At 40.2% G+C, this 20,869-nt stretch overlaps 1 protein-coding gene across 7 annotated transcripts in view; it reads left to right on the top strand.

Moving 5' to 3' along the window:
* LOC140464289 (myosin phosphatase Rho-interacting protein-like) overlaps positions 1-20,869 on the top strand; it is a 211,384-nt gene that overhangs the window by 158,435 nt on the left and 32,080 nt on the right. For 4 of the 7 annotated variants that reach the window (XM_072559181.1, XM_072559180.1, XM_072559179.1 and 1 more), the window contains 5 exons: positions 323-391; positions 5,523-5,612; positions 7,044-7,153; positions 12,353-12,391; positions 17,141-17,705. In XM_072559181.1, the coding sequence (XP_072415282.1) occupies positions 323-391; positions 5,523-5,612; positions 7,044-7,153; positions 12,353-12,391; positions 17,141-17,705 (873 nt within the window). The remainder of the gene's footprint in view (positions 1-322; positions 392-5,522; positions 5,613-7,043; positions 7,154-12,352; positions 12,392-17,140; positions 17,706-20,869) is intronic. The other 3 variants (XM_072559182.1, XM_072559184.1, XM_072559185.1) reach the window with 1 other exon arrangement.

The following is a 20,869-nucleotide window of genomic DNA, read 5'->3' as shown; positions in this document are numbered from 1 at the left end:
CGTAGAGAGCTGGTGCTCCTGTAGTTTTTAAAGTTGTATTTCTGTTTCCTTCTACCCGCTGTGTCTCTGATTTACTAACTGTTCCTAACACTGATACAACGTTACAGTGTAAAATTAAAAGCCATCCAACATTTAGTAGTGAGAAAGTCAGAGGAGTTGTCCAAGGTTTCACTTTTATACCCCTTAGAGTGCAATATGGAGCAGATTCCTACATGGGGACATTACAACATGACATAAATGGGAATGACTGAATGTCAGTCAAAGTCTCCAGGTAAGCTATTCTAATAAGAGAATATTGGTGACATATTCTATTTTCTTTTAGTGGAAGAAGCATTGGTTTGTCCTGACTGACCAAGTTCTGAAGTATTACCGAGACTCTGCTGCAGAGGAGGTGAGAGTCACACTATAAGAAACAGGAACGTGGGTTGGCTGTTTGGCTGCGCACACCTGCTCCATCATTTAGTGGGATCCAATATTCCTTATGTCCATTTTCCTGTGTTTTCACTGTAAATCTTGATTCCTTACTGATTAAGAATCTATGTATCTCAGCCTTAAGTACACACAAGGACTCTGTGGCAAGGGTTCCAAAGACACTCAACCTAATGAGAAAAGAAATTCTTCCTCAACACACATGTAGATCACCAGGAAGCTGCTGACATTAGTGGATGATGTTTTTTCAGTTTCAGCCCTAACTTCACTTGATTTTTCTTGAATGTTGTGATTCAACACAATCCTTAGTGGCATTATTAATGTGTAGTCACAGACTACCTATATGGTATTCAGCTAAAGGAGAAGTGACACTCTGGTTCAGTTTATTTACACCGGTTGTTCACACATATGATGTCGCAAGATGTCAACTGTGCAAACTTTGGCTAAATTGCTGTTCTGTAATCTATAGACATTGAGGAATTGGAAAGCATTCCTTTCACTACAATAGGTAATATTTCAGTCAGTGGATCAAATTAGTGACTTTTGGTCTGTTGTTTAATTCTCAGTGAGGGCAGACTGATCTTATTGAATATGATTGAGTGTGGTTTTTTAGTGACAGTAGAGTGGAAGTAGAGTTACTTTGACCCTAGTGGATATCTTAAGCTTGCAGCATACAGACTTGTGCATTTACAACGTTGTTTGTAGTGTTGTATTTCATGGTCAGCATGTCATTGCTCCTTTAACATCATCACTTTACTATAGCATATAGTAAGGATATAAAATTCTCAAATACCATTTTAACTGGAAACAAAAATCAATATTGGTGGAAAAGCTCTGCAGGTCTGGCAGCATCTAAGGAGAGAAATCCGAGTTAACATTTCGGGTCCAGTGACCTTCCTTCAGAACCATCTTAACTGGTATTGTTTGAAGCATGACATGCCATTGGATGTATATTCCTTTGTTGTAACCATTAACTTAATTCTAGTGCAGATATTCGGGTGTCTGAGAAATGTGATGTTTGTACATTGTAGTTGGCTATAATAAATGTTTGTTGCATTCCTTAATACCGTGATATCCATGTTATGGGAGTTAACATAAGGATTGCCTCTTGAGGTAAAATACACTCTGGGGAAAAAAAACTCATCATGGTAAACAGTCATAGCCTTTGATGAAAGACTCCAACATTTTGGTGAGAGACAATTAGAAAATAATTGAAGATCAATTGAATGACAGTTTTGGATATCAGAGAATTAGAACAATCAGCAGCATCAGTTTTTGTGAGTATTGCTGTCGAGATCTGTAGATTGGTATTGACCTGCAAGAAAACAGTACCATTTTACTTCTGCATTGAGTTTTTTTTTGAGATACAAGCTGATGCTACAAAGACAACTAAAACTAAAGTTTACAGACCTGTATTAAAGCATATTGAGTGCTTTATCTTTTTTCTATAAAAATACAGGTTGTGATCCAGTTTTATAAAATGGTAGTTAAATGGTCCAAAAAGCTCCCTTTGAAGAAGATACAGTTTAGAAACACTAAAGAAGTGCTTCTGCAAATTAAAGAGCCTTCCCTGTGTGTCCAGGCCTTGGTTAGTTCTGCCATTGTCTTGCTCAAAATGTGCATGAAAATAATAAAATTAAAAAACACACAATGTCATTACTCCATTTTTAGCACTGATCACCTGCAAATCTACTGCGAAACCTAGTGTGAATGGTTTTTCTCCTGAATAACAGTAGTGCAGTTATATGATTATTTTGGTTGTGTACTTGGGATTGGAGATATTTGTACATTTTGGGATGGCCTATGTAATACTGGGGATGATTATTGGTGGACCCATCCAATTAATTGTAAGACCATTGTCACAATTCATGGGATTCAAAATGCACCCATTATGGCAGAACCGAACACTTGTGAAGCAGTTAATGGTTTGTAAGGATAGGAGTTTGAAGTGAGATATAAGCCACGTACCAGGATGATTATACTCAAGTAAAAACAAAGCACTCTCTGTGCTAGAGATCTGAAATAAAAACTCAAACGCAGCAACAGAAATTCACCATGCCTGGCAGCATCTGAGGGGGGGGCGGGGGCGGGGGCGGGGGAGGGAGAAACAGGGTTAATGTTTTGAGTCCAATTTGACACTGTGCCATTTCCACTGATGCTACCAGACCTGCTGAGTTTCTCCAAAACTTTGATTTTATACTAGGTTGATTATATCTGACATACCGAATAGATTACAAGTCATTCAAAAACCAAGATATTTCTTTTGATCTACACACTGATGCTCTCAGCTACAATGGTGATGATGCTCTCCATGTTGCTCTGTTCTACTTTGGCCAGAGCAGTGTCAAGTTGCAATCACCAACTCTTGAAGATCAGCAACTACAAGACTTGTAGAAGATTAATATCCACTGATGGACTGAAATTATTAAAGAAGTGTCTGAGAAAGGTCTTTTAATTTTGATTACATAGATAGATATGGACTTGGTATATCATGACAAGTCATTTTCAAAGGGAATTAAACCCAAGTATCAAGAACATTACACCAAGATGTCATTTCCATGGTATGCCAGTGGTTCATGGGTATTGAATGCACAAGACCGCGAGTGCAAGATGGCTGTGTAGTGGCCAGGGATGAATCAGGATATTCAATGATTCATGAATACATGAGAGGCATGTATCAACCCCAACAGCAGAGAGAGTCTCTAAGTCCACATGATGTGCAATCCACTCCTCAGATGGAAGTAGCAACCGATGTATTTACAGTGCATAATCCTTTATGTTTCCCATTGTTCGATGATGGACCAACCAACATAATAGTTTGATGCTGTAGTATGACCATTACAGACAAAGTGAGTACTATTTTCAGTTTATTAGGTATCCCAGAATTGATAACATGTGACAACAGACCACAATAAACTGACAAACTACTTAAAATCAGGTTCTGATTGGGCAGTGACCCATATCACATTACCTCACTATCCACACTCAGTCAGGATAGCAGATTGAGTGATACAATCAAATCAATGATCAAACAAAGCAAGATTTTTGTATTGCATTGGTGCACTTCCATGCAACATCAATGGAGAAAGGATTACCATCCCAACACAATTTCGAATGACCTTCCCCAGCAACCAACTTTCAACCCATTCCAAACAGAATGAAAGGGATACACAACGGATGATACGAAAGTCGGAGGAGTTGTAGACAGTGAGGAAGGATATGGCAGGTTACAGTGGGATATAGAGAAGCTGCAGAGCTGGGCAGAAAGGTGGCAAATGGAGTTCAATGTAGCTAAGTGTGAGGTGATTCACTTTGGTAAGAGTAATAAAAAGATGGATTACTGGGCTAATGGTAGACTACTTGGTAGTGTGGAAGAGCAGAAGGATCTTGGTGTCCATGTACATAGATCTCTGAAAGTTGCCACCCAGGTAAATAGTGCAGTGAAGAAAGCATATGGCGTACTGGCTTTTATTGGTAGAGGAATTGAGTTCCGGAGTCCTGAGGTCATGCTGCAGTTGTATAAGACTCTGGTGCGGCCGCATCTGGAATATTGTGTGCAGTTTTGGTCGCCATACTATAAGAAGGATGTGGAGGCACTGGAATGGGTGCAGAGGAAGTTTACCAGGATGTTGCCTGGTATGGTAGGAAGATCCTGTGAGGAAAGGCTGAGGCACTTGGGGTTGTTTTCATTGGAGAAAAGAAGGTTTAGGGGTGACTTGATAGAGGTGTACAAGATGATTAGGGGGTTAGATAGGGTTGACAGTGAGAACCTTTTTCCACGTATGGAGTCAGTGATTACAAGGGGGCATAGCTTTAAATTAAGGGGGGGTAGATATAGGACTGATGTTAGGGGTAGGTTCTTCACTCAGCGAGACGTAAGTTCATGGAATGCCCTGCCAGTAGCAGTAGTGGACTCTCCCTCTTTATGGGTATTTAAGCGGGCATTGGATAGGTATATGGAGGATAGTGGGTTAGTGTAGGTTAGGTGGGCTTTGATCGGCGCAACATCGAGGGCCGAAGGGCCTGTACTGCGCTGTATTCTTCTATGTTCTATGTTCTATGTAACAAGGAAGCAGCTCGACAACTATGGAACATGTACACTGGCCAGACTGCAAGTTAGAAATACCTGCATTCTAGCAAAGTTTCTGAAATATATAACCACCTAAGTCAGTACTGATCCTAGAGGAACCAACACCAGCTCAGACCAATGTGTGATGCAGCATTTGTGCATACAGACAGCGAGGAAGAACACTCTGATAATAATTGTACAGTGTTATTGAGTGACAGTAACCAGCAGCAAGACAACCAAATTGTCAAACAAGTGGATCAGAGAACAAGATGTATCTTTACAGATTAGTATATGATCATCAGATCAGGACAAGTTGTTAAACCTTCAGTGTTCCATTTAACTCTGAAATGTTATCATTGAAATAAAGGTAAAAGACTATAAATAATTATAAAATTGACAACATGTGTACATGCACAACATGTATGTTTGTTTGGAGCAAGACCTTACTTTTGGAGAAGGGAGATCTTGTGTTGTTTCGCAGTTAGTATGTCAATATATCTTTAAGAGATATCCTGACTGTATCATAGCTCATGATCTGAGTGTAAAGAGCTCAAACCTGAACTTAACCATGATCGCTTAAAGGGTACCATGCTATTAGAAGTATTTTCTCTGGGAAATGTAATATTTGTATATAATAGTTTGCAGTAATAAACGTCTGTTGGGTATTTTTGTATCCATGCCCAGTTTTTTTTATGTTATAGAGGATGACATAACTTTGTAGCATCAAGTAGACTATCCTGTTAGAGGCGCACACACGCCTTGTTGTGATGCTAGTGTTGCAGACAAATTCTTATATCAAGTGTGATTTGTACAGCATAGCCAAGGGAATCCAACACTGCAGTCAGTGTATTAATTGGATATTGTTCAAGTAGCATCTGTTTGAGTTTGCAAAATAATATCATATGCTCAAAGTGTAATTGTGTTTACAAGATCTAGCTGTACTGAACTGTGTTATTTCACTGAAATTGGCAGATGCAGCACTCTGTCTGTATCTTGCATGAACTTGTCCATTTTATTTCTACAGACAGTGGACCTGGATGGTGAGATTGATTTAAGTAACTGCTACGATGTCACTGAATATGAAGTGCCAAGGAACTATGGATTTCAGATCCATGTAAGTGTAGATTTCACCTGAAATTGCAAGGTATCTAGAGTTATATCCATGAGAGGGGAAAATATCTGTTGATTTTCAGATAATTCAAGCTTTTAGAAGATTAAGCCAGAAATATTAATTGACCAAAAGGCAGACTGTGGGGAGAAAGGTAGAGATGGAGAGAGTGAGTTGTGTGCAGTGGTGCATCAGTAATTTCAAAACTCTTGATGATTCTATTATTTTTTCAATACAGCTGTGTTCTGACAACACACTCTGAATGCTCAGTGGCTTAAAATATTCAATTAGCGTACATGGATTTATTTTTGCAGTCTCTGAATAAATAGTTGTGCATGGATTTGTCTGCCACTTCAGCTCATGCATCAAACACCCTGTAGGACTTGCACTGATTTTGTTGAATTGAGAATTACTTCCCAAAGCAGCAGTGAGGTTATTATGTGGAATATTTTGAGGATATTTTGTGTTATTTCCCAGTCAATCTGAGTGATGCCAACAAAAATGACTTAATTTGACATTACAGGGACAGGTTTCATTAGAGAAATAATTTCAGCTGTCAGAAATTCCATAAAGGCCAAGCATTCTTCAAGTTCTGGAGTATAAGAGCTTTATTGTCTATTTGATCTGTGATGTAGCTTGCTTTCATATGCTTGCTCTTTCAGTAAAGGGGAGGCCTTGCCTTGTATTTGGCTGGAGCTATCCTTGAATTCGGAGTGCTCTGATTTGAATCTGAGTGCAGAATTTTAAAATATCTGTTGTCTATCCTTCACTTTAAATTTCATTGCTCTATATCTCTGCTGAACAGGTCAGTGTGTGCAAATGAACTAAACATTCATAAACACTATCAGCGGAGTCACAGCTATCGTAGTGAATCCTTGGGCTTGTTCAGTTTTGATGTAGACTTTGTAGGTGTCAATATTCCATATCTTTTGAGTGTGAAATTCCAGAATTTTATTCATGGCTAAATTAGCAACAGATGCCCATGGATAATTAAGAAATTCAAAATTTGGTTGAAAACAATCAAGCTTGTTCTTCCTGTTTGAGATCATCCAAATCTCTCAATTAGATTTTAGCCAATTGTTCTCTTTCAGGTTTTAAGAAAAAAAAATCATTTGTGGGATTTGGACCTTGTTGGCAAGTCCAGCATTCATTGTCCATCTCTCATTGCCCTGGAGTACCTGATGGTGAGGTACCCTATTACCCGTGTGGAGCAGGTACAGCCACAGTGCTGTTACAATGGGAGTACAAATATATCAGCCTCAACTGAACTCCTGTTATCCTACATGAAAACCAACATTAGATTCCAGTCTGTTACTCTTACTCAGTTATCTGTAATGCAACCTTTCTAATGCTTTTCCATATACAGTTTCAGTCCTGTATTTGTATTTCTATTGCACTGTATTTAGTGTATATGCTTTCTTATGACATGTGATCCAGATGAAAGCAAAGGTGTACACGTTGTCTGCCATGACGTCAGGGATTCGCAGGAACTGGATCCAAGCGATAATGAAAAATGTGCATCCTGTCACTACACCAGATGTGACCAGGTAGGGAGTTTTCAGTGACTGTCACACAATGCCTAAAATACCTTACAGTCCTTGATAGCTTTCTCTGAGCAGAGGTGGTGTCATAATGGTAATGTCACTGAACTAGTAAATCAGAACTCCAACCCCAGGGGTTGTAGGTAATGTCTCTGGACTGGTAATCTAGAATTTGAGCTAATGTTCAGGGGTCAGCAGTTGGAATTTCACAATGGCTGATGCTGAAATTTGAGTTCAATAAAAAAAGTCTGGAATTAGAAAACTAGCCTAATGGTGAACAAGTAACACATGTTCACTAATAGAAACACATGTTCACTAATGACCTTTAAGGAAGGAAATATGCCATTTTTACCTGGCTTAGCCTACATATGACTCCAAACCCAGAACAATGTGGCTGACTCTTAATTACCCTCTAAGCAATTTAGGGATGGGCAATGAATGCTGTTCTGGCCAAAGGTGCCCATATCCCATGAACAAATTTAAAAAAATTAAACCAAAGAATGAAAAAGATTCTGATGCAGAAAATCACTGTAATCAAAGACGCAGTGATGTCCTAATGGGGTTAACCCTATCTGATTACATCCTGTCTCACATTCTGCCCTCCATAATTGTGAGGTCATTAAAAATATTGCTGCTTATGTCCTAAATTGCATCAAATCCCATTCAGCCATGCATGCTGACCTACACTGGCTCCCATTTAAGGAATGCCTCTATTTTAAAATTCTTTCCCTGGTGTTCAAACTACTCTATGGTCTCATCCCTTCCCATCTCTTCTCCTGTGAGGTGTCTTTGAACTGCTAATTCTGACTTGTTGAGCATTCTCAATTTTAACCTTTGGTGGGCTCTGCCTTCAACTACCTAAGCCCTGAGCTCTGGAACTCCTAAACCCTACCCATCTTGATACTTTAACATTGCCGAATAAATTCATGATCTTGTTATTGTTAATGATTACCATCCAGCTTCTAAACTTTGCCTTCCATCACGTACCACATCCACCCACAAAATGAAGTGTTTATAGAACTGGACCACCATCTTTGGAAATAGTAATAAGAACCCAACCTGTGTTTCTCCCTATTTCACTATGAGAAGCTTCTCTTTGTCTTTCATTGAAAACCATTGGTCAAGACACATAGTCATAAAGCTGTACAGATTGAAACAGACCCTTCATTCCAACTCATTCATGCTGACGAGATATCCCAACCTAATCTAGTCCACTTGTCAGCACCCGGCCCATATCCCTCCAAACCCTTCCTATTCATATTCCCATCCAGATGCCTTTTAAATGTTGCAATTGTGCCAGCCTCCACCACTTTCTCTGGCAGCTAATTCCATACACACACCAGCCTCTGCATGAAAAGATGATTGCCCTTTAGGTCTCTTTTATATCTTTCCCCTCTCACCCTAAACCTATGCCCTCCAGTTTTGGACTTCCCCACCCCAGGGAAAAGACCTTGTCTACCGTATCAATGCCTCTCAGGATTTTATAAACCTCTATAAGGTCACCCCTCAGCCTGCAATGCTCCAGGAAAAACAGCATAGCTTAAATCTTCCAATTCTGGCAACATCCTTGTAAAGCTTTCCTGAACCCTTTCAAGTTTCACAACATCCTTCCGATAGGAAGGAGACCAGAATTGCATGCAATATTTCAAAAGTAACCGAACCAATGTCCTGTAAGCTGCAACATGACCTTCCAACTCCTATCCTCAATACTCTAACCAATAAAGGAAAGCACACCAAGCGTCTTCACTATCCTATCTACCTGCGATTCTACTTTCAAGGAGCTATGAACCTGCACTTCAAGGTCACTTTGTTCAGCAACACTCCTTAGGACCTTACTATTAAGTGTATAAGTCCTGCTAAGATTTGCTTTCCCAAAATGCAACACCTTGTATTTATCTAAATTAAATATCATTTGCCACTCCTCAGCCTATTGGCCCATCTGCTCAAGATGCTGTAATCTGAGGTAACCTCCTTCGCTGTCTACTACACCTCCAATTCTGTTGTCAACTGTAAACTTACTAACTATACCTCTTATTCTCACATCCAAATCATTTATATAAATGATGAAAAGTAGTGGACCCAGCACCGATCTTTGTGGCACTCCACTGGTCACAGGCCTCCAGTCTGAAAAACAACCCTCCACCACCAGCCTCTGTCTTCTACCTTCGAGCCAGTTCTGTATCCAAATGGCTAGTTCTCCCTGTATTCTATGAGATCTGACCTTGCTAATCAGTCTCCGATGGGGAACCTTGTCGAGTGCCTTACTTAAGTCCATATAGATCACATCCACCATTCAGCCCTCATCAATCCTCTTTGTTATTTCTTCAAAAACTCAATCAAGTTCATGAGACATGATTTCCAATGCACAAAGCCAAGTTTGTCTATCCCTAATCAGTTCTTGCCTTTCCAAATACGTGTAAATCCTATCGCTCAGGATTCCCTCCAACAACATGTCCACTACTGATGTCAAACTCACCGGTCTATAATTCCCTGGCTTGTCCTTTCTACCTTTCTTAAATAGTACCGTATTCGCCAACCTCCAGTCTTCTGGCACCACACCTGTGACTATCGATGATATTAATATCTCAGCAAGGGGCCTAGCAATCACTTCCCTAGCTTCTCTCAGAGTTCTAGGATAGCCCTGAGGATTTATCCACCTTTATGCATTTCACCACATCCAGTACTTCCTCCTTTGTAATCTGGACATTTTTCACCATCTATTTCCCTGCATTCTATATCTTCTATGTCCTTCTCCACAGTAAATGCTGATGCAAAATACTTGTTTAGTATCTTCCCCACCTCCTGTGCTCCACACAAAAGTCACTTTGCTGATCTTTGAAGGGCCGTATTCTATTCCTAGTAACCCTTTTGTCCTTAATGTATTTATAGAGTCATAGAGATGTACAGCATGGAAACAGACCCTTCGGTCCAACCTGTCCATGCTGACCAGATATCCCAACCCAATCTAGTCCCACCTGCCAGCACCCGGCCCATATCCCTCCAAACCCTTCCTATTCATATACCCATCCAAATGCCTCTTAAATGTTGCAATTGTACCAGCCTCCACCACATCCTCTGGCAGCTCATTCCATACACGTACCACCCTCTGTATGAAAAGGTTGCCCCTTAGGTCTCTTTTATATCTTTCCCCTCTCACCATAAACCTATGCTCTCTAGTTCTGGACTCCCCAACCCCAGGGAAAAGACTTTGTCCATTTATCCTATCCATGCCCCTCATAATTTTGTAAACCTCTATAAGGTCACCCCTCAGCCTCCGACGCTCCAGGGAAAACAGCCCCAGCCTGTTCAGCCTCTCCCTGTAGCTCAGATCCTCCAACCCTGGAAATATCCTTGTAAATCTTTTCTGAACCCTTTCAAGTTTCACAACATCTTTCCGATAGGACAGAGACACAATTGCATGCAATATTCCAACAGTGGCCTAACCAATGTCCTGTATGGCCGCAACATGACCTCCCAACTCCTGTACTCAGTAGTCTGACCAAAAAAAGAAAGCATACCAAATGCCTTCTTCACTATCCTATCTACCTGCGAGTCCACTTTCAAGGAGCTATGAACCTACACTCCAAGGTCTCTTTGTTCAGCAACACTCCCTAGGACCTTACCATTAAGTGTATAAGTCCTGCTAAGATTTGCTTTCCCAAAATGCAGCACCTAACATTTATCTGAGTTAAACTCCATCTGCCACTTCTCAGCCCATTGGCCCATCTGGTCAAGATCCTGTTGTAATCTGAGGTAACCCTCTTTGCTGTCCACTACACCTCCAATTTTGGTGTCACCTGCAAATTTACTAACTGTACCTCTTATTCTCGCATCCAAAGCATTTATGTAGATGACAAAAAGTAGAGGGCCCACCACCGATCCTTGTGGCACTCCACTGGTCACAGGTCTCCAGTCTGAAAAACAACTCTCCACCACCACCCTCTGTCTTCTACCTTTGAGCCAGTTCTGTATCCAAATGGCTAGTTCTCCCTGTATTCCATGATTGTAAAAACCCTTTGTATTCTCCTTAGCCTTAGCAAAGAGAGTTATCTCATGTCCCCTTTTTGCCCTCCAGATTTCTCATTTAAGTATATTCCTACTGGATATAGGTTTGCTCACTGAGGTGGAAGGTTCATTTTCAGTTGTTTCATCATCATACTAGATAAAATCATCAGTGAGCCTCTGGATGAAGCACTGGTGGCATGGCCCACTTTCTATTTATGTGTATAGGTTTCCCTGGGTTGGTGATGTCATTTCCTGTGGTGACATCATTTCTTCTGATGATGTCATCTGTTCTTTTTCTCAGGGTTTGGTAAATGGGATCCAAGTCAGTGTTTCTTGATAGAATTCCGGTTGGCATGCCATGCTTCTAGGAATTCTAGGACATGACCCACTCATTCATATCCTTACATACAGATGAGGAAGGGTATCACTTTGATTGGGGCAACACCTCCATCCTAGGACAAGCCAGACTGAGACAGGCATGGGAATTCCTAAAAGTTAAAGGACCCTGTATCAACAACCAGCAGAATGAATATTATGTACAAAATACTCTGCAAGGACTGCAACAAACATTATATTGCACAGACAGGCAGGAAACTAGCCACCAGGATACATGAGCACGAACTAGCCACCAAAAGACATGACCAATTATCACTGGTATCCATACACACAGATGAAGAAAGACACCAGTTTGACTCTGACAATACATCCTTCCTAGGACAGGCTAAACAAAGACACACATGGGAATTCCTTGAGGCCTGGCATTCAAACCAGAACTCCATTAACAAACATATAGATTTGGACCCCATTTACCAACTTCTGAGAAACAGAACCAGAAATGATACCATCCACCACAACAAACCAAGACCCATAAATAGCAAGCAGAGCACAACACCAGTGCTTCACCGGAGGCTCACTGATGATGTTACCTGGCATGGTGATGAAATGTCTGAGAACAAATCTACCAGCTCAGCGAGCAAATTTACAATCTGAACCTCAACCTGAGCTACAAATCTTCTCCAAAACCTCAAACTGTTATATATATTAAGACAGATTTCACAAACACTTCAGGCACTGTTTTTTTTATTCTCACTGTTCTCTGTATTTCAATTTCTAACATTACTACTTTTAATTGATTTCTGCTTCTCGTTCTGCAGCTGTTTATGAATCTTTTATGAATGATTTTCTTTTATATCAACACAGGAAGAACTTTCATTTGAAAATGTCTGTGCTGAAACAAAGGTTGGAGCCACAGTCTGTCTCTGTCATGTTTGTTGTTTGTGACTAGCAGCATGTATTAGTGATTTGCATGTTTGTTGTGGACACTTCCCAGTTTCATCTTCCCTTTCCCCGCCAAAGAGATCAACTCCAAATTCAGGATCTTCTTTCCAAAGTTCCTTCTACAAAATGCTTTGATCAGTTTTACTGTCCTGTCACAGTACCAAAATAACCTAAACCAAAATCACAAAGAGCATTGTGATTAAGAGCTTTGTGACAATGATCATAGTGTATACATAAGCCATTGTAGTTGTTACTGTCCCTCTTCAATCTCTCTTCAATCATGGACACAGTTAACCACATTTGACTGCTCCTCAAATACTTCTGCACAAAGGATGTCCCCACTAGATTCCAAATTTATCATTGCAGTTGTAGTTGGAGCATTTCTACTGAATGTTCTACTTTCAAAGCCCCTCCCCTTCCTCATCTACATGCTCTCAGTTTCAAAAATGTAGTCAGCTTGTTGTGTACACTAATGACACGCAGCGTGATCTTTCTATTAATTTTCTTGGCCCCTCCTGCTATACTGCATTAATTCCCAGTCATCTGTTATTGTTACTGTGTTCCTGTTGACCTATGTTAGCTTCTTGATCCCATATGGCCTATATTAAAAACGCTCATGTTTATGTTTGAATAACGGTGGCACAGTGGTTAGCACGGCTGCCTCACAGTGCCAGAGACCCGGGTTCAATTCCCTTCTCAGGCAACTGTCTATGTGGAGTTTGCACATTCTCCCCGTGTCTCTGCGTGGGTTTCCTCTGGGTACTCCGGTTTCCTCCCACAGTCCAAAAATGTGCAAGTTAGGTGAATTGGCCATGCTAAATTGCCCATAGTGTTAGGTGTAGGGGAATGGATCTGGATGGGTTGCTCCTCGGAGGGTCGGTGTGGACTTGTTGGGCTGAAGGGCCTGCTTCCACACTGTAAGTAATCTAAACGGCGTGATAATAATCTTCCACTTCTTTGCAACCATCCCATGTCCCCCAAATTAACTGCAACTTTTGCTTTTCATTCCTGTCTACATCCCCAATCTCTCTTCCTTTCATACCTGTGTCTTGTTCAGCTCTCTTCATCTCACACTTTGCAGTTCCCTCCAAAACATCCTCTCATTCTTTAAAGTCCTCCTTAGAATTCACTTCCTTAAATGTGCCTCTAATACTAACACCTCTAAATATTTCTTTTGTGGCTTGATATTATTATTTGGTTGAGCTTCTGAACGTGTGCCATATATAATTTTTTTCTGCCTTACATGTGTATTATAAATTCAATTTGTTGTTATTTTATTGGTCCTGTGGAGTTTGCACAAGAATGTTCAACCAATTTGGAATCAGCTTAACAAAAGCTGATGTTCTAAGATTGTGGTAAAGTTTTTTTGCAGGAAACCTGATATTTGTTTCAGCATTTGCAGTATAGTATTGGCTGTACACAGTGTCTCATTTATAACTTGCTCCTTCACATCGAGCACCGTATGGCACATAATGAATTGGTAAACTGAACCATTATTTAAGATAAAATATATATAAGACCACCAGTTGGCCTAAGATGCTTTTGTAAGCAGAGGAAAGAAAACCAGCTAGCATTTCTCCACCTGATTCTTATCCATTGACTTATTCTTGAACGTCCCCTCCCAAAGTAGGCCTGCTATTAAAGCCCTCATAGTGGAACAGCCAGGCGGTGTCCTGTTTTGAGACTTAGAAATGGTGAATTGCAATTTGCAAATGGCACTACAGTGTTCATGAAAATTATGGAATCTTATGTCAGCAACATTCAGCCTGTCTGGAAGAGGATTGCATGTAAAGTATAGCGCAGGCATATTGGAATAATGAGTCTGTGCCAGAGATTATACTTGACAACCTCTGCCAACTCCCCCCCCCCACCACCACCACCACCACTACCATCTCTCCATTTGTATTCACTCATGGGATGTATGTATTGCTTGGAAGGCCAGGATCTGCTGCCATTCCTCAGTGCTCTTGAGAGAGCCACATCTTGAATGCTGCAGTCCATGTGGTGTAGGTGAATCCATAACATAGTTCAGAAGGAAGCTCCAGGTTTTTGACCCAGGTTTTTGAAGAGAAGGACTGTCAACATAATTCCAGATTTGAATAGAGTGTGGCTCAGAGGGGAGTTTGCAGGTTGTAGAGATTTCATATTTAGAAAGTATTGTTGAAGGAGGCATGGTGTATTTCTGAACCCTATGAAATCTCATGAAATCGATCCTCTATGTCCTCTTCATAAATTTACTTTCCTATTTATCTCTGTCATCAACAAATTTAGTAATCATATATACCTTCTGTCAATTCCTTCAAGCAATTTATATTATTTGTAAAATGTTGGGGCCCCAGCCCTCATCTCTATGGTACACTACACATTACATCTTGCCACCCAGAAAGTAACCCATTTATTTATGGTATTCTTTGCTTCTGGTGAGCTTGCCAATCTTTAATGCTACTTTATTACCCCCGATACCATTAGCTTTTATTTTCTGCCACAACCTTTCATGTGGCACCTTACCAAATGACTTCTGGAATTCCAATCTATTATATCCATCTGTTTTCCTTTAGCCAGGGCACATGTTATACTATAGTGACCGTAAAGAAATTGCTTAAACATGACTTCTAACATCTTTCTTTTGACAGATGTTAAACTAACTAGCCTGTAGTTTCCTGTTTTTTGTTTCTCTTTTTTTAAACAATGGAGGTACATTTGCTATTTTTCAAATTAATGGAACCTTCCCCAAATCCAGGAAATTTTGTAAAATTAAGAGCTCAAATGTTGTTGAAGGAACTTTCTGCTGATTTACACCTGTAGTCCTTTCTCAGTCAATGAATCGGTACTCTTCCACATCAAATGCCAGCTGGTGAGATAGCAATGGCATAGAATCTACTGTGGGTGGTGGACTTCAATGACACTCACTTACAATGGCCTGGTAGCATTACTACTGACTGACCTGGCCAAGTCCGAAAGGAGATACCTGCCACAGACCCAGTCCTGGTGAGGGACCACTACACAAGTCTTGTGGAGACTAAGTCCTATCTAACATACAAAATATGAGCAGAAATAATCATTGAGCCCCCTGACCCTACTCCCTTTGAATAAAATCATGGCTGATTTGTTTGTGTTTTGAATTCCACATTCCCATCTACCCACAATAACCTTTGATTCCCCTGCCTAACAAGAATCCATCCACCTCTGAATTTAAAATCTTCAATGACTGCTTCTGAGGCACAGCATTTGAAAGTTGCACAACCCTCTCAAAGAAATAATTTCTCAGTTCTATCTTGTAAAACAATGCCTGTTAGGTCTGAACTTACCCAAAACTTACCCAGAACTTTCCATATGAGCCTTATCAAGACTATTCAGGATCTTATGCACTTCAAATAAATTACCTGTACTCTTCTGAACTCAGGCTGGAAAGACTGGGCTTGTTTACACTCTCCCCATAAGACGAAATGCTTATTCAAGGTGTCAATCCAATAAATCTGTGAACCAACTCCAATGCATTTATGTCCGTCCTTAAATAAGGAGAACAAAACTGTGCACAGTATTTGTGGTCCACCGATATGTATAACTGAAGCATAATGTTCTTACTTTTACGTTCAATTCCTCTTGCGATAAAGGAACACATTCCATTAGCCAATAATTATTTGCTCTACCTGCATACAAACTTTTTGTATCTTTTGTCCAGATCACCCAAATCCTTCTGGACTTTGGAATTCTGCAGCTCTTCTCTATTTCAGTTATACCACTTTTTTTCATTCTTGTCAAAGTTTTCCATATTGTACTCCATCTTCCAGATTTTTTCCCATTCACTCAACCTATCCTTATGTCCTATGTCACCTTCACAATATAATTCTTATCTATTTTGGTGTTGTCTATGAATTTAACTTCCATTCTTTCTTTCACCTCATCTAAGTCATTGATGTAAATTGTGAAAAACTGAGACCCCAGGACAGACCCTGCAGGACTCCACTTGTCACATCCTACCAATCAAACAAATACTTATTTATGCATATTTCCAGCAGTATGTACCATTTTCCTACTTTACCTTTGGAAGAATACTATCACATGCAAATTCCCAACTACTTCCTGACTTGGAATTATATCGCTGTTGTTTCACTATCGCTAAGGAACTCCCTTCCTAACAGTATTGTGGTTGTACACTATGACCACCTTCTCCAGGGCAATCGGGGTTGAGCAACAAATGTTGGCTTAGCAGTGATGGCTACAACATGTGAAAAAAAAATGCAAATTATGCTACTTTGCACAATAACTTCATGTTATTGAATATTCAGTGTCCTAATAGCTTTTTGGATAATTAGTTCTAAATTCACATTTGGACTTACAAATGGCTGTCATATTTATGTTTGAATTTTTCTGCGAAGAAAAGCATTTTTTTCTGTATCTACCCTCTCAAATCTATTCAATTTGTGAATATATCAACTTACAAAAAGGATGGACCAAAAAGGATCAACTATCCATAAAATTGATCCCACATTCTAGCCAGTGTACCACAACTGACATCTCGTTTTTGCCCCTCCTTCCCAAAGTCAAGTTGTGTCCTAATGGAAGAAAATGGTTTGAAAATGAGATTCCAAAGGGAGTTATTCGAGCATTCAATAATTCAAGAAGAGGATTATTGAATCATTGAGGATGTAAACAGATCTGTTTAATCGACTGCTAGCTGTAATTTCTTTATTCCTTGCTTTCTAACAGGAGTATCCCAGAGGAGAAAATGAAAATAAGAAGTCTGTTTGAAGGTACATCAGTCAATGGGGAAAAGCCAGCATTAACCTCAAAAGATGGACCTGGTCTAGAAACTGAACCGAAGAAAAGCAGGGCCTTGGAACGAAGAAAAGAAGGACGCTCCAAAACGTTTGACTGGGCAGAATTTCGTCCAGTTCAACAGTGGCACAGTGGAGGTCGTGTTCATAGACCTACTTCCATGTATATCAGAGATATGGCCAATTCTGCAACAGACTCTCAGGACTTGGAAAAAGACCGTGCCCGGCGACGAGAGGAAAGGCGCAGACGATTTGAGACAACTGATGTTGCTATTTCCCCGGGTCACAATGATGTGAATAGGATGGAGGTAGATGGAGCCATCACAACCACCATATCCCCGGGACCTAAAAGCGTTGATGTTGAAATTGAACATAGATGGCAGCAAGTGGAATGTACCCCATTACGTGAGGAGAAACAAGTTCCTATCCTCACTACACAGATCTCCAGCGATGGAAGACCTCCTGCCCAGGACTTGGTCTCAATACTGGAGAAAGAGGTAAGAACTAACTAATCATGTGAGACTTTGCAGTTGGTTTTTCAATTATTCATGGAAACAGAATTTAAATATGTAGTGTTAAAATGATAATGCATCCTTATTAATACTGAAAATAAATAACTGAAAAAAACTACCCTTTAAGGTTCTCAGGCCTAACTGATAAGCCTTTCTTTATAAATTAGCTCTTTCATTGCTTGTAACACCTGACTGAATCTATATTATACTTTCATTGCTTTTACATTCCTGTACAATAACAAAAATTGTACATCTAGTAATCTAATTGCCTAATTAAGGATTTTCTGAAAGTTTGACCTTTCTTGTTTACTTTAATATTTTCTGTGTTTGTAGAAATTAAGGACTATTATTTTATTGAGCTGTCTGCACCTACTACTCCATTAATGTCTTGTGTGCCTACACAATGAGGGTTCCCCAATTCTATTTAAAATATTACCATTTAAGGTCCACTTCCTTTGTCTACTTGGAGACCTAAAATATATTATTTCACATTTTCTACATTTTGTTACATAATCTTTCACAATCTTTGTCACAATTTAACATATTACAAGCATTTTCAACAATTTTTCATATTTCCTCAATTTCTAAGCTTATACAGTTTATATTTGAATTGAGTAAGTACAGTCCATACACAGACCCAGGTGCAGCACTACTAGCTACACCTTCCTTTTAGTCCTATATGTTTTTTTCTGTCTTTCTGATGGCAAGACTTTTAGACGTAGAAGCAGAAATTCGGCACATTGAGTCTACATATGAGATCATGGTTGATCTGATAATCTTCATTTCCACTTTCCTGCCTTATCAATGTAACCTTTGTGTCCATTACTGATTAAAAATCTATCTAAGCTTCAAGTATTCTTAATGATACAACCTGTCAGCATCTACCCAGTAAGTTACACTAAGAATCTTGTAGTCTCAATAGGGTCTTCTCTCACTGTTCTAAATTTCAATGAATGTAAGGCCAATCTGCTAAAACTGTCCTCATAACACAGTTCCTCCATACCTGGAATCAGTTTCGTGAAACTTTTCAGGACTGCCTCAAATGTCAGAGTACCTTTCCTTGGTTAAGGGGACCAAAACTATTCTCACTAATCCAGCTGTGATGAAGTTTGATAAATGACATGTATAGTTTTAGCAAGACCTGATTTTGATATGACAGGCCCTTTGAATTAGAGGTCAAAATTCTATTTGCCTTCCCTATTACCTGCTGAACTTAGCCACCAACATTTTGTTATGGTTATGGACCAGGCCAAATCTCCTCAAAATATTTTGGGACGTAGCTTAGATTCCGACTTTTATCTCATTTAAAGGCAAGTGCAGGGCGTTGTGTTCCAGATGTGATTTGATTTGTCAAACTACTAGGTTTATAGCAAAACACACTTTATTCTTACACCACAGTTAAAATACAAACAAAAGAAAAATTGGCATAACTAAAATTCTTTCAAAATATATTATTTAACTACTAATCATTAACTGTTCCCATAAACACACCCTTAGCAAAGGCAAATTCAGCAAAGCAGATTTTCTCTTGTGCGATCTCTAGTCCAGGAGAAAGGAACACCGAAATAAACAATCGAGCAGAGGAAGAACACAGATTTTTAGCTACAGCAAAAAGACAGCTGCATCTAGCAGCTTTAATCTCCAACTCCAATTGAAATCACAACTAAAGCCCTGGGACTGTGTCAGCTTTTCTCCACCCAATCATGCTTCTTTAAAAAAAACCACACACAGTGACCGCACAGCTTTTTAACCACTGCTTCTGAAGCAGATATTCTGGTACCATTGGCATCCTGTCTCTGCAAGAGGAACAGCACAGAATAAATCCCTTTTAAAGACACAGTGCCATCACATTATTCATGCACAGAAAATCCCAAATCTCCTCCTGTACTGCAGCTTTCTGCAGTCTTTTCCCATTTCAATAATATTCAGCTCTTCTTCCTGTCAAAGTGCATAATCTCAGTATCTCACATTCTATTCCATCTGATAAGGTTTTGCCCATTCATCAGCAAGTTGATGGAAGATGTAATAAATAGTGCAATCAAACAGTACTTGCTAAGCAGTAACCTACTCAATGACGCCCAGTATGAGGGACACTCAGCTCCTGACCTTATTACAGCCTTGGTCAGACCATAGACAAAAGAGCTGAATTCCAGAGGTGAGGCGAGAGGGACAGCCCTTGATATCAAGGCCACAGTTGATCAACTGTGGCATCAAGGAGTCCTAGCAAAATTGGAATCAATGGGAATCAGGGGGCAAACTCTCCACTGTTTGGACTCATACCTGGCATATAGGAAGATGGCGGTCATAGAGTCATAGAGATGTACAGCATGGAAACAGACCCTTCGGTCCAACCTGTCCATGCCAACCAGATATCCCAACCCAATCCAGTCCCACCTGCCAGCACCTGGCCGATATCCCTCCAAAACCTTCCTATTCATATACCCATCCAAATGCCTCTTAAATGTTGTGATTATACCAGCCTCCACCACATCCTCTGGCAGCTCATTCCATACACGTACCACCCTCTGCATGAAAAAGTTGCCCTGAGGCCTCTTTTATATCTTTTCCCTCTCACCCAAACCTATGCATTCTAATTCTGGACTCCCAACTCAAGGGAAAAGACTATGCCTATTTATCCTATCTATGCCCCTCATAATTTTGTAAACCTCTATAAGGTCACCCCTCAGCCTCCGATGCTCCAGGGAAAACAGTCCCAGCCTGTTCAGCCTCTCCCTGTAGCTCAGATCCTCCAACCCTGGCAACATCCTTGTAAATCTTTTCTGAACCCTTTCAAGTTTTACAACATCTTTCCGATAGGAAGGAGACCAGAATTGCACGCAATATTCCAACAGTGGCCAAACCAATGTCCTGTACAGCTGCAACATGACCTCCCAACTCCTGTACTCCATACTCTGACCAATAAAGGAAAGCATACCAAACGCCGCCTTCACTATCCTATCTACCTGCGAGTCCACTTTCAAGGAGCTATGAACCTGCACTCCAAAGTCTCTTTGTTCAGCAACACTCCCTAGGACCTAACCATTACGTGTATAAGTCCTGCTAAGATTTGCTTTCCCAAAATGCAGCACCTTGCATTTATCTGAATTAAACTCCATCTGCCACTTCTCAGCCCATTGGCCCATCTGGTC

Source organism: Chiloscyllium punctatum, chromosome 40 (assembly GCF_047496795.1).
Source record: "Chiloscyllium punctatum isolate Juve2018m chromosome 40, sChiPun1.3, whole genome shotgun sequence".
NCBI classification, from domain to species: Eukaryota; Metazoa; Chordata; class Chondrichthyes; order Orectolobiformes; family Hemiscylliidae; genus Chiloscyllium; species Chiloscyllium punctatum.
The sequence above is the reverse complement of the archived record's forward strand: the minus strand, read 5'-3'. Positions and strand labels throughout refer to the sequence as shown.